The sequence below is a fragment of the Callorhinchus milii genome, unplaced genomic scaffold, assembly GCF_018977255.1.
Source record: "Callorhinchus milii isolate IMCB2004 unplaced genomic scaffold, IMCB_Cmil_1.0 Scaffold1, whole genome shotgun sequence".
Taxonomy (NCBI): Eukaryota; Metazoa; Chordata; class Chondrichthyes; order Chimaeriformes; family Callorhinchidae; genus Callorhinchus; species Callorhinchus milii.
In genome coordinates, this window is record NW_024704742.1 from 49644720 (window position 1) to 49667787 (window position 23068).

A 23068-nucleotide genomic window follows, 5' to 3' on the forward strand; every position below is an offset into this window, starting at 1 on the left:
AAAATCTTTCACAAGACAGATATTATAGCACGTAACAGCAAATTATTAGAATAAAAACCTCATTTATTTACAGTCAAATATATTAAAATATACAATTGCTAAGGATGTTATGGAACATAACAAACTGGTTAACAGTGATTTTCTCAGTCCGTTTAAATTAGAGCATCTTTGAGATTCTTTCTTGATCCCAATGTTGTCTCTCTTCAATTCTCTCTGGACATAATGTCATGAGATACTCTTGGTTAAGTAAGATTGATGAAATCCTTATTGATTCATCCTGTCTGTCTCTGACATGATTCCAATTCCATTTCAGTGGATTATTCAAAGCAAATATATTTAGGAAAGTGTCCTCTTCAACAGTAATTGTCATTTTCAGCCACTCAGTGCAATCATATTTATTGTATTACATGATCTGCATTGTGGACCATAACTTGGAATACTCATATCAGAAATGTGTGCACTTTAGAGACTTCCAGTCTATGCACCTCATCAGAAGTGTACATAGTTTTGTCTTACTTGTCTTTTTCCCTCTTCAATATCTTTATGAAGGCATCCTTTGGCACTTCCACATTACCAATCTTCCTCATCCTCTTCTTTCCTTCAGCTTGTCTTTTCAGAAGCTTCATTTTACGGGTTATGTCCCCACCATACTGGAAATAAATACAGACTGAAGTGAAGCTTTTAAAAATATGATACTAAGAATAACTATTTTTTGTGGTTACTTTGGGAGAGATAGGGGGGATATTGGAGCTTATTACTGTATGAGATGCACTTTACACAGTGATAACATCAGGAACTGATGCCTCCCAGCTTCACTTTTTCCTCTCCTCTCACTCTCTCCATGAACCCCTCCAATCGGGTTTCTTTGCTGTCCACGGGTTTCCATGCTGTCATTAACCTCTCCCTGTCATCTGGCACTGTTCCTTCCCCCCTCAAAACAGCCACTATCACCCCCACCTTGAAGAAACCTTCCCTCGACCCGGCAAAGCTATCCAGCTACCAGCCCATCTCAAATCTCCCCTTCCTATCCAAGGTCCTTGAGAGCCGTTGCCTCCCAGCTTCGCTCTTTCCTCTCCTCTCACTCTCTTCATGAACCCCTCCAATTGGGTTTCCGTGCTGCCTACAGCACGGAAACTGCTCTGGTCAAGGTCACAAACGACATCCTGACGGTATGTGACCAGGGCTCCCTCTGCCTCCTCGTCCTCCTCGACCTCTAAGCCGCCTTTGACACTGTGGACCACTCAGTCCTCCTCCACCGCCTCTCCTCCCACCTCAACCTTCAAGGTTCTGTCCTTGACTGGTTCAGGTCCTATCTTTCACACCGCCTCCACTTCGTCTCAGCAAATGGCTTCTCCTCCAGCCCCCGCACTGTCTCGTGCGGTGTTCCTCAAGGCTCTGTCCTCGGTCCCCTCCTCTTCACCCTCTACATGCTCCCCCTTGGTGACATCACCTGCAGACATGGGGCAAATTTCCACATGTACTCAGATGACACCCAAATCTACCTCTCTGCCTCCACCCTCAACTCCAGGACTACTGCAGTCCTGACTGATTGCCTGTCCAACATCAAGTCCTGGACGCAGGCCAACTTTCTCCAACTCAACGTCAGCAAGACCGAGGCCCTCCTGATTGGCTCGCGCCAGAACCTCCGCACCTCAGGCGCTGGCAGCATCAGCCTCCATGGCTACAGACTCAACCTCACTAACTTGTAACTTGTTTGACCCTGAACTGTCCTTTCTCCCCCACATCCGCGCCATGACCGGCACTGCCTACCACCACCTCCTCAACATTGCCAGACTCCACCACTGCCTCACCCCTCAGGCTGCCAAAACCCTCACCCATGCATTCGTCACCTGATTACGGGAACTCCCTCCTCATCGGCCTTCCCAACTCTTCCCTTCACAAGCTGCAGATCATCCAAAACTCTGCAGCTCGTGTACTCTCACGCACCAGGCTCCGTGACCCCATCACTCCCACCCTCGCCAGTGCTCGGGCCCCAACACCTGACTGTTCAGCGCTTTGGGACGTCCTCCCGACGTGAAAGGTGCTCTATAAATGTAATTTTGTTGTTGTTGTTGAACTCCCTTAGTTACAGCATAGTAAAATAGTAAAATTCCTGGGCAAACCGTTTAGAGTGAACAATATCAAATATGAATTCACCTGTCAATTCATGTCACATTCTTACACATGAAACAGGAAGAGGGTGGCAACTCAAGTCTAGTTAACATCAGCACTTTAATATGACAGAACACACATTGCAACTAAACTTCTTTGTGGTTGTGAAAGGGTTTACCGTTAATATACGCATATAGAGCACATAGTAGTGCTCTTTACAAGGTGGATAAAGGTTAAACTACATTAAAAATAAATGACATTGTGAACATTTCAGAACTATCTGTAAATTTAAAAGCCATTAAATAATGTTTACAATGGATATTAAAAAATGTAGCAATTCAATCATTATTTGTAGCTTGTGATTATGTAAAGTCATTTTAAAATGTTTATCCCCAAATAATCCATAATAATCCCTCCAAAAAAACCAAAAACAATAATAAATTGGTCATTTTCAATCCATGACTGTTTGTGGGACACTGCTGTGTGCAATTGGCTGCCGCGTTCGCCCACAAATATACAGTCAATTCACTTTACAGTATATTCTGTGAAGCTCTTTGGGACGTCTAGAAGATGTGAAAAGCGCTATATCAAATGCAAGGATTATTATTATTATATTTTTAATTTTATAATCCTTTAACTGACTCGAGGGTAAATGATGAATTAGCTATCATGATACCTTAAAATAAACAGTATTTGTGCCATCCTGTGGAATTTTTATGAAATGCAGCCATCAAAATACAGTGAGAGCAAGCACGCTTGTAGTACTTTCAAATAAACCAGTTTAAATGGTTGTACTCATTCTTAAACTTCTTTTTTACTGTTAAGCCTATTCCCAAATATTATCAAACAATATCCAAATTCCCAGAAACCAATGATAAAACATGGTTTACTTTCTGGTATCTTTATCTACATTAACATAGATTTGCACACCTCATGTGTCATTTCCAGATAATTGTGTGGTAGGTTGACATTTAAAGATGCTCAATTTGCTCTTCTAAAGCCTATTTATCAATGCAAGTTGCTCCAGCCCAATTCCTCATAATAATGGGAGCCATGGATAAACCTCATATTGATATTCCACAAGTTTGATGCTCTGAACTCAATGCAATAAAACAAAATTCACTGTATATCACAAGTCTATTAAAAATACAGTATTCAGTATACAACTTTGGTAATATATTTTGGTTCCCACACTAACAGTCAGTGAGCTTTCCCAAGCCCCACCACTGTGTTCCATAGTAAGGTGGCAAGAGAGTCAATGAGTGACGATCATCAACTCCCCACCATCACGTTCAGCTTTATGTTTTACACTGAGGCACGATATTCATCACTGTACCAAGTTTCTGGACTATCATCGCAGGGGGGAGGAATTCAACACACAACACATTCATTCTGGCATCTGGCTGGTTCAGTCCCACTTTGCCAAATCAAAGATGGTAGACCAGGCGAACAGACTACATTGTTCAGATTGATCAATGGTATACAACACTAGTTACGTTGAAATTTACTGATCATAATTTTTAAAATGCGGTCTTACTTTTCTCATCTTAAAATAATTCAAAAATTTGTCTTAGATGGGTTTCCCATTTTGAGTATGCACAGCCATTTACATGTAAATTGTGCTATGGATCTCATCACTTTGAAAGAATAATGTTCTAAGGAGGTACTTTTTCCTGTTCAGAAAAAACACTGCATTTAAAATTATTTACACAAAAAGAAAATCAATGTACTTACACATTTTGCCAGTACGTTTTTCCTCATTGCTTTAATGCTGAAAAAAAACAATATTCAATAAGGGCTCTGATATGTATGGAACATGTAGAAATTAGTCACAAAATAATACAATTCAGTCTTTTGTGAGGTGAAACAGTGAGAGCAAAGTTCTTGTCATTTATGAATGTTTGAAGAAAACAAACTTGAGTTTCAGTTTAACGAAGTTATGTACATTCAAGTACCCACTATAGGTAAGTCGTTCAATGTAAATAGCAATTACTGTATCTGAGATTGACTTGTGGGCTGTGAGATTAAGAATGCATTTTGACACTTTTCACTTCATACAATTATTCAGTACACATATTGAATTTGTAACATCCATCCATCCTTGATTATCAAGAAGCCGAAAAGAACCACCAGCTCCTCCTCCTTCTATGCCAGCAACCATCTCCTTTGCCCATTTCTGAGTGTGAAATGGATCCCACAGACATGAGAGACACAGAGAACCGTGAGTGTACAAGAGGGAAGAGTATGTGAGTGCAAAGTGAGAGAAGTGAGTGAGAACAGATAGGAGTGTGAATGTAAGAGGCAATTTTTTGGGGGGACAGGGTTAAAACAGAAGAGGTTTTTTTTGTGGTCAGCTGGGTGTCTGACATATGTGGAAACTCATCACCATGCTTAAGAGTATCCAGGTCAAGCTGAAATATCCATGCATCCCACCTACACATGGACATCCCAGAGATAGATTGTTGGAATGCAATACACACACTCCCCCTGAAGAGATGCATCCTGCTTTCATAATTCCGGAAAGTCTTAGGCTCAGGTTGGCAAGAGCCAAGCCTTGGGGACCCCAGAATAACTTGGGACAATGAGAGAAGCGACACAGAGTTGAATTGGGGGAAAGACTGACAAGAGCCCTCCTCCCTACTGCCCACCCTTAGATGGACCATGTTACTAGTTAGAAAACAACAAGGATAAATAAAGTCATAGAGCAGTGAGTCAATCTGATACTTGCTTTTCTCTTGCTATAATTTTACTGCCAATAGCTGCTTGGATGGCTATTTCAAAAAGCTGTCGAGGTATTGAGTCTTTCAAACGCTCAGCTATTGCTTTACCAGCAGAATAGGCCTTCTCCCTGCCAAAAAAATAAGTAATAACATCATTCTCAAACTCATTTTTTGAACATTCCCACTCAATTAAAATACAAATATAGTCCAAATACAAATATTACAATTTCTTCATAGCTATTTTAATACATGTTTATTGTAAAAGCAACTTCACGGTGCACGAGATCTACAAAATAGGTTCTCAAGAGTTACATGGCCGCTTGACACCTCATTTATTCCTTGTTTTATTGAGAATGGTGCGATTTTAAGAGACATTTTGAATTGACTTTTTAAGATAATCAGCTGAGTCAGCAATACCATATATTTAACATTGTCTATCTCAGACAGAGCATTCGGATCAGGAAGAACAACAACAAAATGTAGTGGCTAGATAACTACAAAGGGAGAAAATAACAAATGTTCTAAAGATATTTTATTTCTTTTAAATGTACACAGCTTTAAATAACATCATTCTTCCTTCTAACTGGAGGCCCAGTGATTTGATTGACAACCTTATCAGTTTCTACATGCATTTAGAATTGATGGTTAAATACAGAAAATATAATGGTTTTGAACGGGTAGATAATTGAACAAAAGAAGAATTGGGGTATTTTGCTTTTTGATCCTCTTATAAGTCTTGTAAGTGCATTTGAAGCTACTTTGTTTCAGTGTCAAACCTGTGCACAATGGTTGTCAGTTCCTCCACAGAATGTCCATTTAAGTAAATATCCATCTTCACCAGATCAGCTGCCTGGTGTCCTGCATCCTCATAGTCAAAACTGCAAGAAGATAATAATAATAATAATAATCCTTGCATTTGATATAGCGCTTTTCACGTCAGGAGATGCCCAAACATTATAAAAAGACACTGGACAAGTATATATGCATGATAATTACTTAAATGCTACTTATTTTTGAAAGATATAACACCACTTTATAGTTTCAACTTTGACATTGTGCATTTTGCTGAAAAATAATGACAACATTTTAACATTAGTACAGCAGTGCTTTTGTAACCTGAAGCAAGTTGTTTCAGGGTGGATGGGAGTAGAGCAGCAGTCACAAAAAATGCATGTCTCAATTTTTTAATTAATTTAACTGTGCCTGGACCACAGAATCCTAAAGGAAATGTGCTGTTTTCAACAAGGTATTTCATAATGTGAACCATTACCTTTTCTGTACAGTTCAGGCACTCCAGATTTGACCTGGAGCAAATTACCAAGTAAGGACAATTTAAGTTTGATCTTCAAAAGAGAATATTAGTGGTTAATTTGACTGTGGGGGCAAATGTGCCACTCCTAGTGCTGTCCCACCTGAGATCAGCTAACTATGAGATTGGGTGTTTATATTCGCAAACAGTGGCTATCAGGATGAACACTAGCTACCAATGCACTCCTGCCATTGATGAAATGTGAAAATAATTCTACAAGTGATAATAAGTCTATTGAGTTTACATTTGACTGATAGTTAGCATGTATCGTAGATATTGAAAGGACTTTCATTGCAATACATCACTGAATGGGACTCACTATTAAACAAAATACAATTCAGATGGACTATAAGGTCATTTAGTAAAAGTACAACGTGCTAAAATGGTCACTATGAACTCCACTTAGTAATAATAATAATCATCCTTGCATTTGCCTCATCAAGTCATCAAAATGTCTCAAAGCATTTACAGGATTACCTTGAAGTGTAGTGACTGTATATTTGTAGGTGAATGCATCAGCGAATTTCCGCACAGTAATGTCCCACAAACAGTCATGAAGTCAATTTTATCTAGAGGATTGTTGACCAATGACACTGGGAGAAACTCCCTTTTCTTTTTGAATGATTCCAAAAGCTCTTTAATCACCACTTACAGTACTTACATGAGGTTTGAACGCACAAGCCTCAGAGGCTAGAGGTGCTACAAAATGAGCTGGCTGATGCCTAGCTGTATTAAATTATTTACACTGGCCTTTAGTTGGATACAAGTTGGTAATTATGGTCATTCTAATATAGTAAAAAGAACCAGAAAGGATTTTATATTTCCACTTTATATACGGAAAAGGGACACAGCAGATATTCATACCTGGCATACCCTGAAGAAAGCGATTTTAGACCATCATAAAAGTCCACCACAATTTCATTCAGAGGAAAAAGGTACTGCATCATAACTCTGTGATCATCGATGTAAACCAGGCTCTTTTGAACTCCTCTTCGACTCTAAGAGACGGAGTTCAGTAACAGACTCTCAGTACTTTTAAAAGCTACCAATAATATAACATTAAAAATACCTCCAATCATCAGGGCCATTCTGCATGAAATTAAGCACATATGAATTTGCTAGTCGAAAGAAGACAAAGGTCCTTCTAGTTCGCTTTCCATCATCCTGGCAGTCGCATGACATGTTGTATCCCAAAATATATTGTTATCTCGATATTATTTTCAATCCCGAGATATTACTTAATAAACTATTTTTAAATTATTTTATTGTTCCTCATGCTTGTTAAAATTATTGATCAGCACATGTCTGAATCACAGAAATGTTTAATAAATGTAATATTAGAAACAAATAAATACATTTGGCAAATCAAACCTCTTCTACCATTTGATTATCCAAATTTATACTTTTAATCTTTATGCTTTATCCACACCCCATTATATAAGAACATAAGAATTAGGAGCAGGAGTAGGCAATTCGGCCCCTCGAGCCTGCCCCGCCATTCGATAAGATCATGGCTGATCTTCAGACCTAACTCTAATTACCTGCGCTATCCCCATATCCCCTAATCCCTCTATTTTTTAAACATCTATCCTTAATTCCAAAATATCTAATCTATTTTCTTTAGTAGTGGAATCCTCAGTTGGTGTCAAATTAACACTTTGTAGCAAATGTTCTATAATCCACCCTCATAATAAAAACAGAAGAAACAGTATTAAGCAAAATAATACTTAATCTCCTTGTTACAACTAACCTTTTCTATACAGCTTCATTTGAAACGATCCTACTGAAAACAAAACTCCAAATGAATATCCCTAATAAGAATTATTTTGCTGGTCTCCACTGAAGTCTACCACTGAATGTCATAGCAACACAATTCAGTATTTTAATCTGCTGACAATCAATTATATAACTTGAACCATTTGATGTTTCTAAACTATTTCAATGTGTGTCGAAGTTGTAAAAGTAGACAAATGCGTCCAGATGTTTAAACATACCTGGCACAGAGACATTATTTTCCCAATGTAGTCGTCAGGAGTCAGGATAGTACCTGTGACCATTGGCTCCAAATATTCTGAAACGTGTGATTTATCAGGAAAATTGCATGGATTTAAAATTGTAATCGTCTCATTTCCAAATTCCTGAGAGAACCAAATAGAAATATTATATATTATGTGAAATTTAAAAAAGCAAAAACTATTTTGCTGAAAGATTTGAAGTGCAGGAAAAAAGCAATGTAGCAGTACTATATTTAGAATGCAACTTAAGATTCAGACTCTAAATGCAATACTGGTAAAGATAAAACTTAACACACCACTGATTTGTTAATTGAAAGAATGTCATTACCTTGATTAACTTGCTGGATGACAGAAGAGCCTTGTAGGGAACAGTAGGAGCAGTCATAATGACAGAAGCATTGTACTCTTGTTCTAAACGTTGATTGAATACTTCCATGTGGAGAAGCCCCAGAAACCCCAACCTGGGAACAAGATGCACGTATTAATCAGTTGCTTTATCTTTCAAACAATTTAACTTCTGCCCTGTAGCAAACTGCAACTCATTTTCATATAAACATAATATTTTGCATTAATATGTCCTTTGAGGGGAAGGAAAGAAATTACTTGCACAAACACTTCTACTATAAAGACAGCTTTGTGGAATGGAGGAGTTGCCTTTTCAGTGAATTTTTAAAATTATCCATCATTTGAATTGAAATATTAGGATACCATGCTTGTGTTCAAAAAATCACAAGGGAGGTTTGCATGGAGACTCTTCAAGACAATTTGATCTCATTTTTCCAGAATACCCATCCTACTGTTCTGTTACAGCATCAAGCGTTTCTTCTTTTAAAAAGGGCGTCCTAGTCCCAACCACCCTTCCGGGTAACCTGTTTCAGTCACTAATAACCCTGTGAGTTATTAACTCACAGGCTTTGTCCTGAAATTGCCCTGTAACCCATAATTCTGTAATGTAGATGCTGTTGTAAAGGAAAATATAGAACACTGAAATGCTGTGCACATCTATGAATGAATTATTCATCCAGCTCGCTCAGTGAGTTTCCTGCACATACACATCCAGAAAATATGTGTGGAGAAATATTCAAATACAACATCGCAATGATATGATTAATGGGATGGATTTTTTAAAAAAATAATAATCTACACAATTTAAAATTTTCTTTTGCAATTCAGTTTAGGTATATTTTTGAAGAAGTAAGCAGTAGGTCTTTATGGTGTCAGTAAAGTTGAATCACAGCAGTTTTAGATTTAAATCAGGAACTGAAAAATTATTTTATTGATTTTCAAATTCTTGACTTGGAGAATGTCATGATGTGCTCAATACTGAGCAAAAATGTCATAAATATCCATATTTGTTTCCTGTTTGCACTGTGTAAGCCAATTGCAAATGAAGCGACACTGGATGCTGTTACTGAACATTGTTAGTGATTCCATGCTTGACAAGAAGAAAATTAAAACAGGGCCAATTTCTGTCCCCAATTATCATCGAATGACCCCTGCAGCGTAACATGTATGTGCTCGGATGTCAGCAAAGAGCAAAATTACACTGATCCTGATGTTCGTCTCCTGAAAGGCAAATAACCTTGTTAATCTCACTCCTGAAGAATGGCCACATGGGATAGGGTACTGCCAGGGTCTACAGAACAATAGCAGTAATCAATGCTTTCAATTCGTATAGATAAGGCTAACACTCCACTGTAGTTTTGGGGTGCATTGCATTGTTGGGAGGTGTCATCATTTGGATGAGACTTTAAACTGAGGATCAGATCTGTCTGCCTGTTCAGGTGAACATTGAAGATCCCATAGCACTATTTGAAAAGAGAAGGGAGTTTTGCTTGGCGTCCTGACCAAAAATCTCCCAATAAAATTCACTTTATGGCTATTTGTGTGCACATTGGCTGCAGCATTCACCAACAAAAAAATCAATCCACGTAACAATATATCCTGTGATTTCATCCTCATAATAATAATAATAATAATCCTTGCATTTGATATAGCGCTTTTCATGTCAGGAGGACGTCTCAAAGCGCTTCACAGAACACACTGTAAAGTGAATTGACTGTATATTCGTGGGCGAACGCGGCAGCCAATTGCGCACAGCAATGTCCCACAAACAGTCGTAGATTGAAAATGACCAATTCATAATTGTTTTTGGTTTTGGAGGGATTATTATTAGGCGTATGGAGTAAGGAAACTTGCCCATGGTTTCGCCCTCTGCCTGGAATTGAACTCAGGTCTCTCGCTTGCAAAGCGAGTGCTCTAACCACTGAACTACAGGACTCCACAAATGTGAAAGGTGCTGTACTATATGTAAGGATTATCATTATTCAAGGAAAGCAAAAAAAAGTGGCATAGCATTCACTAGTGCATCATTTCAGAGGCTTAATTCACACAACCTGAACAGGATCCCTATTGATACAAGATTGAGTCCCACTCGCTATAGATATTGATCTGTCACCCAGGTGCATTAAGGATTCAATTACCTCTCATTGTGGTTCAAGAAGAGATGAAAAGCGCTATATCAAATGCAAGGATTATTATTTATTCATTATTATAAGGTGAAGTATCCATCTCATAAATTTTAGCTGAGTCAAGGGTAAACACTGGCTCATATCTCCACCTCAAGGAAAGATGCAGGAATAAAACAACGGTAATCACACATTGTATCCCCAAAAGAAACAAAAACGCTGCCAATAAGATTCAACAGGAAACAAAGTACACTTAGTTTCTTTCAGAGTCTATGCTGGAATGGGGACCTTAACTAGCTCAAATACCAGGGAAGTCTTCTGCATTTAAAGCTCAGTTGGGGAAATAAAAATATTCAAACAGCACCATAGCAATATATCAAAACAGAAAGAACTTTCCTTGCTGTTAGATTATATTTGACCAATTGGCTTTTCCTCTTAAGATCATGAACATTTCGATATAAAATTGTGGGAAGCTTAACAAAAAAAAGTTATTAAAATAAATAGTCTTGACTCTCACCTCCAGCCAGCTCCCAGGGCTGGACTGCTGTCGCGGTGAACTGTCACACTGGAGTCATTCAGTGTCAGCTTCTCCACAGCTTTCCTAAGGTTGCTGTACTCAGACTGGTCAACTGGATACATCCCTTAGAAATGAAGCCATTAAAGCGGACTGAAGTAGCTTTCAATAACTGATGTATAAAGTATAATGTAGTGTGAGGCAGCCTCATAGCAACAACTATTACTCAAACACCAACAATTACCAGTGAAAGAAATCAATGCAGGAACCATCCTGTTCTCTGCAGCATTTTAGCAGTTAAGCAGCAAGAAAAACAGTTTATAACAGTGAGGCATTCTTAAATTTAGTGTTATAGCTATTTATTTAGCACCTTTGAAAAAAGTTTACTAATTCATTGCTAGCTCTCAACTATTTTCTATCACTGACCTAATGTGCCATTTTGTTTGGGTCAGCCATATTTCTGACACATGCAGAATCCCTTAACCTTAACAGTATCCAATACTCTGCTTAAGAGTATCCAAACCAGACTGAATGTTTTATGCAATGGAATGCATTCACTCTTCATTGAGAAATGCATCCCACTTACCTAACTCCGGAGAGTATTAGATGCAGATTGTTAAGAGCCAGACTTGGAAACTCTAGAATATGCGTTGAGCTATGCTGGAGTTTTATCAGCTAAAACGGCATACTTTGCCAATGAAACACGGCTTGTCCAGCTAGGACTACTGTTAGGGCTTTGGCTTGCAGGGTTAACAAGAGCTGAGCAGGAAGAATCCCTGCCCCTGGTGACTGGTCTGCCACTCCATGTCCTGCTGATGAGCCAGACTGTCATCAACAGTCCCATAAAATACTGCACACGACCAGCTCAGGAACCAGACTCATGAGACCACAAGAGTTGATTCCAACATTTTGTTGCCATGTATGTCACCTTGGAGCCAGCTAGTCTCCAAGGAAGCCCAGTTTAATCAGGCATTAAACTAGAACACTGGATGAAATATAAGTTAAGAACTAGAGCATTAAAAGATTTATTTCCCAGCAGCGTGATTCAAAGATTAATGAGCTTGCTTTATGGTACAAAAAAAACCTAAACTAAAGTAGGCAATGTGATGGAGAAATAACCTTGACCTTTTAGAGGAACAATAAATGATATGTTCTCCCAGGTACACCATTGGGTAATTATAATTTGACTGGTTTACCAGTTCTCTTACCTGCAAAGACCATTGGCTTAGCAGGTTTAAAGCCTGCTAGTGGCTCCACAGGGTGATTCTGTAAATAAAATGTGTCTCCAATCTGTGCCTCCTTCACTTCTTTCATTCCAGCTATTAGATAGCCCACTTGACCAGCATACCTACACAGTAACACAATCACAAATATTAAGATGTGCCATGATTACTGAGGATACAATTATATCATGAAATAATACTTTAAAATTAATAATGATTTTTATTGTCATTTCAGCTTCAAAACTGTGCTCAGTGAACTGAAGCATATCAGAAACAACAAGTTAATATTTTCACATCAGGAGGATGTTACAAGGTGCTGGACAGTCCATACTTCAACCCAAATTGGGGGTAAGAGCCGAGGGGGGGAGAGAAGATAAACAAAGTTACGGTAAAAAGAGGAAGGTCTTGAGATGAACAAATGTGAGGTTTAACTCCACTTTAACTCTGGATACTTGTAAACCAACTCTGAAACAACCTCTCCTTATAAAGTGAAGCTTCACTTTTATGGTGAAATAAACTGGGGTGTTTAACAACAAAAACAAAATTACATTTGTATAAAGCCTTTCACATTGGAAGACTCGAGATGGGTCTTGAAGGAGGCCAGGGAGGGGGCGAGACGGAGGGAATGCAGGACAGACCTGGATCTTGAACTGTATCCTCTGTGTGATGGAAAGCCAGTGGAGTCGGGTAAGGATGGGGGTGATAGGGTCACAGAGCCCGGTGCGGGAAAGGACAGGGGCTGCAGAGTTCTGGATGATCTGAGGTGTGAGACAATGGCGGACCCGGGCAATGTTGCGGAGATGGGGGAAGACAGAGCAGGTCATGGCATGGATGTGGGGTAGAAAGGATAGCTGAGGTTCAAACAAGATGCCAAGGTTCCGGACTGGGTCAGTAAGGTGGAGTGTGCATCCTTGGATCTTGATGCTGTGAGAGCCTGAGGTGTGGAGATGTTGGCAGGAACCAATCAGGAGAGCCTTGGTATTGCTGACGTTCAACTGAAGAAAGTTAACTCTCATCCAGGACTTGATGTCTGTCAGGACAGCAGTTGTCCTGGAGTCAAAGATGAGGCAGAGAGATATAGTTGGGTGTCATTCGCATACATGTGGAGTCCTGTAGCTCAGTGGTTAGAGCACTCGCTTTACAAGTGAGAGACCTGAGTTCAATTCCAGGCACAGGGCGAAACCTTGGGCAAGTTTCCTTACTCCACACAGAGCCTAATAATAAAACCTCCAAAAAACAAAAACAATAATAAATTGGTCATTTTCAATCTACGACTGTTTGTGGGACATTGCTGTGCGCAATTGGCTGCCGCGTTTGCCCACAAATATACAGTCAATTCACTTTACAGTATATTCTGTGAAGCGCTTTGGGACGTCTAGAAGACGTGAAAAGCGCTATATCAAATGCAAGGATTATTATTATTACACGTGGAAGTTAATCCCATGTCTGCGGATGATGTCACCAAGAGGGAGCATATAGATATTGAAGAGGAGGGGACCAAGGACAGAGCCCTGAGGAATGCCACACGAGACAGTGCGGGGGCTGGAGGAGAAACGTTTGTGGAGATGAAGTGGAGGCGGTGTGAGTGTTACAATATGAACCATTCACGGACAGAACCGTGAAGGTTGAGGTGAAAGGGGAGGATAGAGTGGTCAATGGTGTTGAAGGCAGCAAAGAGGTCAAGAAGGACGAGGAGGCAGAGGGAGCCCTGGTCGCAGATGGACAGAATGTCATTTGTCACTTTGACCAGGGCTATTTTTGTGCTATGGGCGGCTCGGAAACCCGATTGGAGGGGTTCGTGAAGGAAGTGGTGGGAGAGGAAGGAGCTGGGTCTGCTCTATGAGTAACGCTCAATTATCACCAACAAAATTACATTTGTATAACGCGTTTCACGTTGGGAGGATGTCCTATCAATACATCGTTCACAAAGCAGCCCACACTGTAATATAAAATCTACATCAGACATGTTCATCTCAATCCCCTCTTGTAACTGCAACCCTCATGATCTGATATTAGAGATGAGCAGTTTGCCAAAGTCAACTGTTAGAATTCTAGGCCTTAACTGGCCAACCAAAATGGGCTTTGGAAACATTTTTTGGCACACCAAGTTTTCCTTTCTGTTGTTCCCATTTCCAAAATGTACAGTAGTTAAAAAATAAAGATAAATACATTTCTCTTAACTTAAAAAGCCAGACAAAAGATGGGGTTATATTTAATATGTAGCACACGACTGATTCAACATTTGTGAATGAGATTAATGTAAAGAAACAATTTCTTACAGTTTTTCTACTGGATATTCATCAGGCCTAAGGATTCCAACTTCATTAACTTCATATAGTTTCTGTGTGTATGACGACATGATTTTATCCCCTCTTTGCAGCTTTCCGCCAAAAAGTGTGATGCTGGCAATGACTCCCCTGTAGTGGTCAAAGGTGGAGTCAAACACCAAAGCTCTCAGTGGGTCTGCAGCACCTGCATTTGGTCTAAAATGAAAAGATTTGTAATCCTTTGAAATGAATAGTCATCTGCTAATTACAGTAGGCATTAACGACCTAAATATTCAAAACTTAACTTAATGCACTAGAAACATTTTGGCAAATACCCTAAGATCTTAATGCTTCTAGATGAAAATCAAATTCAACTTAATTTCACATTGGATCCTTGACAGCTCATGGAAAGAGAAAACTTCCACCATGTCAGTCAGGGCTCAATTAAGACAGGACTCAGAGGTGAGTTTTAATGTGCTCTATTTAAGAACTAAAGTGTTTAATTTGTGTGCATTTGAAATCATCCCAGATGGCCAGAATGTGGATGTGACTTCAGCAACAGTGGTACTTTGGTACAAACATGTCTGTTGGTTAGTTCAAGCTCCAATTTCAGTTCATGTAGAATTAACCTCAGAAATATAATGACCTCAGAAACATAATGGCATGCAAGATACTTACGGAGGAATTCTTTCAACAACTGCTCTCAAAACCTCATCTATATTTGTTCCTAGTTTTGCAGAAATCTGTGAAATTAGAAAATGTTAGTAACTATCTGAGAAAGTGCTTTCAATTCTATAATATGATCCATATTTATATAGCGGCCTTGACATCAGGAAGACATCTCATCTTAACATTGGTAGATGGACCCTTGAGCTGGGGGTGGGGAGGGGAAAGAGATCGAAAGCACAATCAAAGAACTACACTTTGAAATGACAATTGATTATAACAGTAATATGACATTTGCACTTGTTTTTAGCAGCTTTCACGTTGGGAGCACGTCTAAAAGCGATAACACAATTAATTACAAAGTGTAGTGACGGTGTATTTTGTAGATTTTCCCACTGTTTAGTTTAATTTAATCCTTGCATTTGATATAGCGCTTTTCACGTCGGGAGGACGTCCCAAAGCGCTTCACAGAACACACTGTAAAGTGAATTGACTGTATATTTGTGGGCGAACGCGGCAGCCAATTGCGCACAGCAATGTCCCACAAACAGTCATGGATTGAAAATGACCAATTTTATTATTGTTTTTGGTTTTGGAGGGATTATTATTAGGCTCTGTGTGGAGTAAGGAAACTTGCCCAAGGTTTCGCCCTGCCTGGAATTGAACTCAGGTCTCTCACTTGCAAAGCGAGTGCTCTAACCACTGAGCTACAGGGCTCCAACAGGACTGTTGTTCTGGAGACTCAAAATGTAGTGTCAAAGCTAATGTGATTTTGACTGCAGATTAACTCAGCATACAATACTAACAATCAATAAAGTGGAAAAAGAGCAAGTTTCATACTCTAATGCATTCCTCCTTAGGAATATCAAAGACCATTTCAATCTGTTTTTCAACTCTAGCAGGGTCAGCATTCTTTAGATCAATCTGCAATAAGATTCAGAAACATTTTGTCAGTAATCACTCAAACTGTCTGATCTGCAAAGAAATTAATTTTTATTTTAACGTTTTCCATACTGAAAACGAATTATTTGCTTTCTCTAGCTTATTCTTGGTTGGAAAAAACACTTAGAAAAATTTAGACTTTCACAAGTTAAACATCAACATCATACACAACAAGCCATTTATATATTTACCTTGTTTATCACAGGGATTATCATTAACTGGGACTCAAAGGCAAGAAAAAAGTTTGCCACAGTCTGCGCTTGAATACCCTAAGAGAAATATCAATTAAAACAGAAAAAATTAAATCAACACAGGACAAATTTGTTTGCAATATGATTATTTATGGGCCAAGTTAAAAAAAGGTAATTTTAACCATTCTGAAAAAAGCAAACATTTGATGAACTTAATCAGAATAATGTTTCCTAATAAAAACTCATATTGTACAAAATTAAAGTGAAATTTATAGACTAACGTATGATTGGGTGAGAAAAAATAATTCAGTTTACAAAAATGCAACTCTCAAGTACATTAACTCTCTGAGTATGATATAAAATTATATTTGAATAATCCTGATATTCCATATCCTTACCTGGTAACAGTAAGAAGAAAAGGAAAATTGATAGAAAGATAATACGTTTCTATGTCAATGTAAAAATTAACAAGGATCCTAAGACTTTGAATAAAAATTATTGACACAAAAGTTTATAAAATACATTTCACAGACCACAATGATTCCTAAAACAAAATTGATTACTTTCAAAGGGATATAATTACTTTTCCTTTCTATCCAGATCTCAGGGATCACATTCCTAACACTAGTGTGGAAAACAATTTTCTGCCATTTGTTTTAAGATCTCCAGAAACTAGTTTATAAGTCAAAATTAAGAATTTTCAAAAATCCTACATTATCGTATTTTAAATTTTAAGGCTAGATGCTCTGGCTAAGTTGTCTGGTTTGTTAAGTATGAGTAGTTTATTTTAATGCTGCTAATGCATTGAATACCAAAATGATGCTGTGGACACATTACTCATTGTGGGTTTAACATATGTCTTGTGTTTCTTTCACTGGGAGTTTACGATTGGTCAGTGCCAGCAAGAAAGTGTCAAAAATAAACTTATTCAAATTACCTCATTTGCATCCACTATTAACAACACACCTTGACATGCAGACAGTGATCGTGAAACTTCATAGCTGAAATCCACATGACCCTGTTGATGAAAGAGAATTGAAAGTGTTTTAAAGAATGTGTTGCTGTACTGTATAAAATTTTTAATAAACAGCCTTAACCTACCATTTTTAATGAATTTCCTGCACAAATAATGTTTTTACATCACCGCAATATTATCATGACAATGTCAAGACGTGTTCATGTGCCTGTTCATGGAACATTTTATTAGTTTCGGATGCTGAGCAAGGGGTCATCAGAATTCAAGTGGGGTTTTCCAAAATTCAGGACAAGGAAACCCAACCATTTCACTTTATGGGCTTTTCCAAACACCAGCTTCTCTCAAGAGACAAACTGACAATGTAGAAGTAGTATTTGTGACACATTATCACACCAGGCATTGCCAAGGGAGGCAGGAGCTCTGTCCTCAAGAGTTGATAACATGAAGGAGGTGAGTACCTTTGTGAACTTACTGGTGTATCGATGAGATTTAAGAGATAGGTTCTTCCTGCATGACTATAAAACAGAGTTGCAGTCTGAGCTTTCACAGTGATCCCTCGTTCTCGTTCCACTTGCAGTTTATCTAACACTTGTTTATTGCGTTTAGTTTTGGCAATAGCTCCTGAAAATGTGAAAAACAATTTAAATACTGCTTTTCTTCAACAAGATGTGCTCACCTGCCAAACACAGGAACTGTGAAACCACATGTAGTAAAGTGGTAAAGTAACTATCCCTATAAGTGATTATTTTACACTTCTCACACGAATAGCTGAATGCATTAGACTTATCTATGCTAATCTGTGTGCAGTATTTGCCTTTGCATTGAAACCAGATGCTTCTTTTACTTGGTTGAGGCTGAGCTGCAGGTTATTGAAATTCAACAGGAGCACAGCACATTTTTTAAAAAAATTAAGCTAGAACAATAAAGATAAGCGTTAAAAAAAATGTATAGAGCTAAATTTAAACCAGGTGTGTTATATCTTTAAAAATCGGCTAGACAACTTTTATAATTAAACGTTTGTAGGATATACTGTAAAAAGATACATTACCTGTTATTTCTAGGAGTCGATCTGCAAGTGTACTTTTTCCATGATCTACATGTGCTATGATGCTGAAATTCCTAACATTTTCCACAGGGAATTTAGAAAGGTCATAGTTTTCCTGTAAAGGATCATGACAGTTGTAATTAAGTTTATAAAAGGAAACAAAAAAAGACTGCAGGTCCGAAATTCCACCGGTCTTAATATTCAAGATCAAGCAGAATTGTGCAAATGTTCTTAATTTGTTCTTAATGTTCTTCCCGTGTACAGGCCTGCTTTTGCATTAGAATAGCCAACTTCCAGGTTGCCATCAAGGTACTTCCAGCAAATTTCAGGTTATTGCAAACTCCCCGCACCACCATCAGTGGCCGAGTCTTCAAGAACCTCTAGAACTCCCCCTATCTAAACCCCTCTCTATCTCACTAAAACGTACCTCTTCACCCTTGCCTACATTCACCTCCTCAGCCCAATGTATTTGGACAGTCGCTGTTCAGTGCAAACCGAGACACTACATAAATGCAAGCTGTTGTCGGGATTTTATGGATCCAACCACTGTATTATAACAAATACAGCTAATTACCATACCTTTTGTCAGTCACCAGGATGGGCAAATTGCACCATAACACCCATTTCCCAGGAGGCCCATTGGAGAAAAACTGAGTATTTTTAAACTCAATATAGAAGTATGGTCCAGCTGACCAGAGAAAGGAGGAATCAAATGGACTTGAGATGTGTATTTCTAAAGAGGGCTTGGTGTGCTTAAATTTATATTTAACAAAATGAAGCCTACATCTCTGAAGCACTCAAAGACTCTACCCCACATGAAGGGTGCTAAATAAGTGCAAGTTGTTAAGTAACTGATTTCAGTTCTGCAAATGTCCTTAAGATTTGCCATATAAAAAAACAAATAATAGAGGAACTACATTCAAACTGATTAATATTTTATAAAATCCATATTATTTGTCACAGGTCACAATTTTCAATGTCAAATAGACCTAGCAGGTTTAAATAAAAATGCCTGAAAACATATTTCTTACAGAATTAAAGATTAGAAAATGACCTGCTGTATTATTGCATTATTTAACTTCCCAAAAATGCTGCAAGCCATTAACTGTATATTATCTCTCTATTAACGTGTCGTAAGAATGTCACAATTATTGATCTTCAAATTACATAAAACCTGGAATGCATTAATTCTCATCTGTCAATCCAAAACCTTCAAAAACCATAATGTTACACAAAGAGTAATTTTAAGGCTATAATCTATTAGAATGACTATGATAAACCACTCCAATTTCACTAGCTTACTTTAAGTTCAGTAACACCATTCCTTTAGAGGCTGAGGAAATATTCCACTCTTAATACAATATCTGTATCTCATCCGAACACTATCTTAGAATTACAAATACCTGATTTTGGGGTGTAAAGTGGGATTGTATGTAAATCGCTTTGTAATTTACTCACATCTACCCACAAATTATGTCTCCCCTAAACATCTGCTTGTCATGTTTCAGAATGTAAATCGACAGATGTGAAAATATATTTAACGGTTACATTTATTATTGCATGTTTGGTCTGGATATTCTCATTTTGGATTGAAAATGTAACTTTTTCTGATGTTGTAGTTACAGTGCAGGTGTTATTCAAGAGCACTACCTAAACGTAGCTAGGGGGAAAGCAGAGCTCTTTGTATATGTACTGTATCTAGGATCCCAATATCAGTTTAAAATTTAATCTTAGAAGACAGGGCAGTTCTGTCAACTTCTATCTTACATAGACTGTTTAACTGCACAGAAACAGGTCATTCAACCCAACTAGTCATTGTTGATGTTTATAATAATACTTGCATTTGATATAGCGCCTTATCGTATCTTCGATGTCTCCAAGCGCTTCACAGAATATACTGTAAAGTGAATTGACTGTATATTTTGTGGGCAAAGCGCATCAGCCAATTGCACACAGCAGTGTCCCACAAACAGTCATGGATTGAAGTGACCAATTTATTATTATTTTTTTGAAAGAATTTACTCCTGGAATAGCGATCCGCCTATCAACTAACAACCGGGTTCGACTTACTGATAGGTAAACACAGGCGTATGGAGTAAGGAAACTTGCCTAATATTTCGCCCTGCCGTGAACTGAATCCAGGTCTCTCGCTTGTGAGGCGAGTGCTTTAACCACTGAGCTACAGGACACGAGCTTCCTAATACACTCTCTCATATCCCTCTAATTCTCATTTCCCAAGCATCAAGTTTCATCCAACATTTAAAACGATGGCTTGGAATAATAATAATAATAATCCTTGCATTTGATATAGCGCTTTTCACGTCGGGAGGACGTCCCAAAGCGCTTCACAGGACACACTGTAAAGTGAATTGACTGTATATTTGTGGGCGAACGCAGCAGCCAATTGCGCACAGCAATGTCCCACAAACAGTCGTAGATTGAAAATGACCAACTTATTATTGCTTTTTCTTTTGGAGGGATTATTATTAGGCTCTGTGTGGAGTAAGGAAACTTGCCCAAGGTTTGCCTGGAATTGAACTCAGGTCTCTCGCTTGCAGAGTGAGTGCTCTAACCATTGAGCTACAGGACTCCACTTGGTTGATTGTTTCAAATTTTAAAGTAAAAATATCTCTGAATTAGCAAGGCAATGTTAATTTGCCTGAAGCAGTTATGCGACAATCCAGGGTGTATAAAAAGCATCACTTTTTTTAAGAATGAAAATAAAAACAAGTCTTTCGTCTCTTTATTTTCTGTGTCTCAAAACTGCAATTAACAGTGCAGAATCAGGGACCACGTGTGTTACCGGGGCACATATTCTGTGACACTAATAATTATGATGATATTGTTTATAATAACAATACTTGCATTTATACTTTGCATCTTTTGGTAAAGAACCTCTCAAAGGACTTTGACCTCATATAGCACTGACACTCTAATGTAGTGCTGGGAGTTGTGCTACATTGTTGGGAGTCGGATGAGACATTAAACCAAGTTCTGCGTGTTCAGGTCGACGTTAAATATTCCATGGCATGTTATTTGAAAAGAGAAGGGAGTTTATCCTGGTGTCTTGGCCAACAATCCCCCAAATAAAATTGTTCATTCACTTCATGGCTGTCACTTCTATGGCATATACAGTTAGTTCACTTTACAGTATATCCTGTGAAGCACGTCGAGACGTCCTCCTAACATGAAAAGCACCATACGAAATGTAAGGATTATTTACTATGAAGTGTATGAAGTGTATGAAGTGTGCATTTCCAGACAAACACGGAAGCCAATTTACACACACTTGCAATTATGTGGCACCCTTCTTGGTGGGTAGTGTCTTGGAAAGCTTAACAGAGTTGGAGCCTGACACTGAGCTGGGATGAGATGGGAAGTGACTGTAGCATGATCGAAGAGGAAGGTTTTCTGAAGACAGATAAGTACGGAGGAGCAAAGCAGAGGGAGAGTTCCAGAGTCTCGGGCGTAGTTGCTGAAAGAACGGCCGCTGACAGTGGAGAGGAGGGGACACAACAAAGTTCCACAAACAGCCATGGAGTGTCTAACTTTATCTGGGGGATTCACATCTTGTCCCTGACCAGGACTACCTTCCTCCACCTCCACATTATCCGCCTCCGAACCATACCTTATCCCAGATGCAGTCGAAACATGCGCTCGTCACCTCCTGACTCGACTTTTCAAATGCTCTCATTGCCAGACTCCCCATGCACAGGATCCAGCTGATCCCAAACTCTGCCGTCCGCATACTCGCCAGTACTAAACCCCGTACCTCCATCACACCAGTTCTAGCCAGGCTCCACCGGCTCCCAACCGCTGACCGGATCGATTTCAACTCTCTCACACTTGTTTTCAAATCCCTTCATGCCCTGGCGCTCCCACCTGCTTATCTCCCAACTCACAGGCTCTGGTCAACTGGCCTTCTGCATGTCCCTCACGCCCTCTGTTCTGCCATTGGTGGCTGCGCTTTCAGCCACGACACTCCAAAACTCTGGAACTCTTCCTCTACCCCCGACTGTTCGTGGGGCACCGCTGTGCGCAATTGGCCGCCGCGTTTCGCCCCCAAATATACGATCAATTCAATTTACAGTCTATTCTGTGAAGCGCTTTGAGACGTCGAGAAGACGTGAAAAAGCGCTATACCAAATGCAAGGATTATTATTATTATTAATTATTATTACCCCTCCGCCTGGAGATTCGATCGCGGCTGCGGTCGCCCCCCACCCCCCACCCCCCGTCCCCCCCGGTCAGCATCGGGCTCCGTCCGACCACTGTCAAGCGCTGTGTAAATGCAAGTTGTTGTTGTTGTCCGGGTCGCAAGGCGAGAGACGCTCTCTTCCCTTGTGGATTAGTGCCATGGGATCTTTAAACCTGAACAGGCAGACAGGACCTCAGCTTAACGTCTCATCCTAATGTGGGGGGTCTCCAGCTCCAGACAGACAGACAGACAGACAGACAGGCCTTGGGGGGGGAGGGGGGGGCAGACTGACTGACCTGCGCGGACCCACAGGCCGCTCCTGTCTGCAGCCCACGGATCGACGCTCTCGCCGCGGCCCGGGACCCGCCGCACCAGCGACACCGCCTCCAGAGCATCTGAGAGGCCGAGGCCCACATGAGGGC

General features: G+C 39.3%; 1 protein-coding gene across 3 annotated transcripts; it reads right to left on the reverse strand.

The window, feature by feature from the left end:
- Positions 1-42: 42 nt before the first annotated feature.
- guf1 (GTP binding elongation factor GUF1) lies at positions 43-23068 on the reverse strand. Of its 3 annotated transcripts, none has more exons than XM_007892702.2 (17): positions 22943-23068; positions 18452-18563; positions 17876-18024; positions 17365-17445; positions 16428-16505; positions 16135-16218; positions 15307-15371; positions 14641-14844; positions 12347-12486; positions 11142-11265; positions 8485-8617; positions 8136-8279; positions 7006-7139; positions 5609-5710; positions 4841-4960; positions 3847-3883; positions 43-650 (listed from the first exon to the last, which is right to left on the reverse strand). In XM_007892702.2, exons 1-17 carry the CDS (start codon positions 23060-23062, stop codon positions 513-515), a joined length of 1965 nt encoding a protein of 654 aa, XP_007890893.1. In that variant the 5' UTR covers positions 23063-23068; the 3' UTR covers positions 43-512. The 3 variants fall into 3 exon arrangements, with proteins under 3 accessions (XP_007890893.1, XP_042197602.1, XP_042197603.1); XM_042341668.1 differs by having other exon boundaries at positions 14641-14778; positions 22943-23033; XM_042341669.1 differs by lacking the exons at positions 14641-14844; positions 15307-15371; positions 16135-16218; ... (3 more) ...; positions 18452-18563; positions 22943-23068 and adding an exon at positions 13000-13022.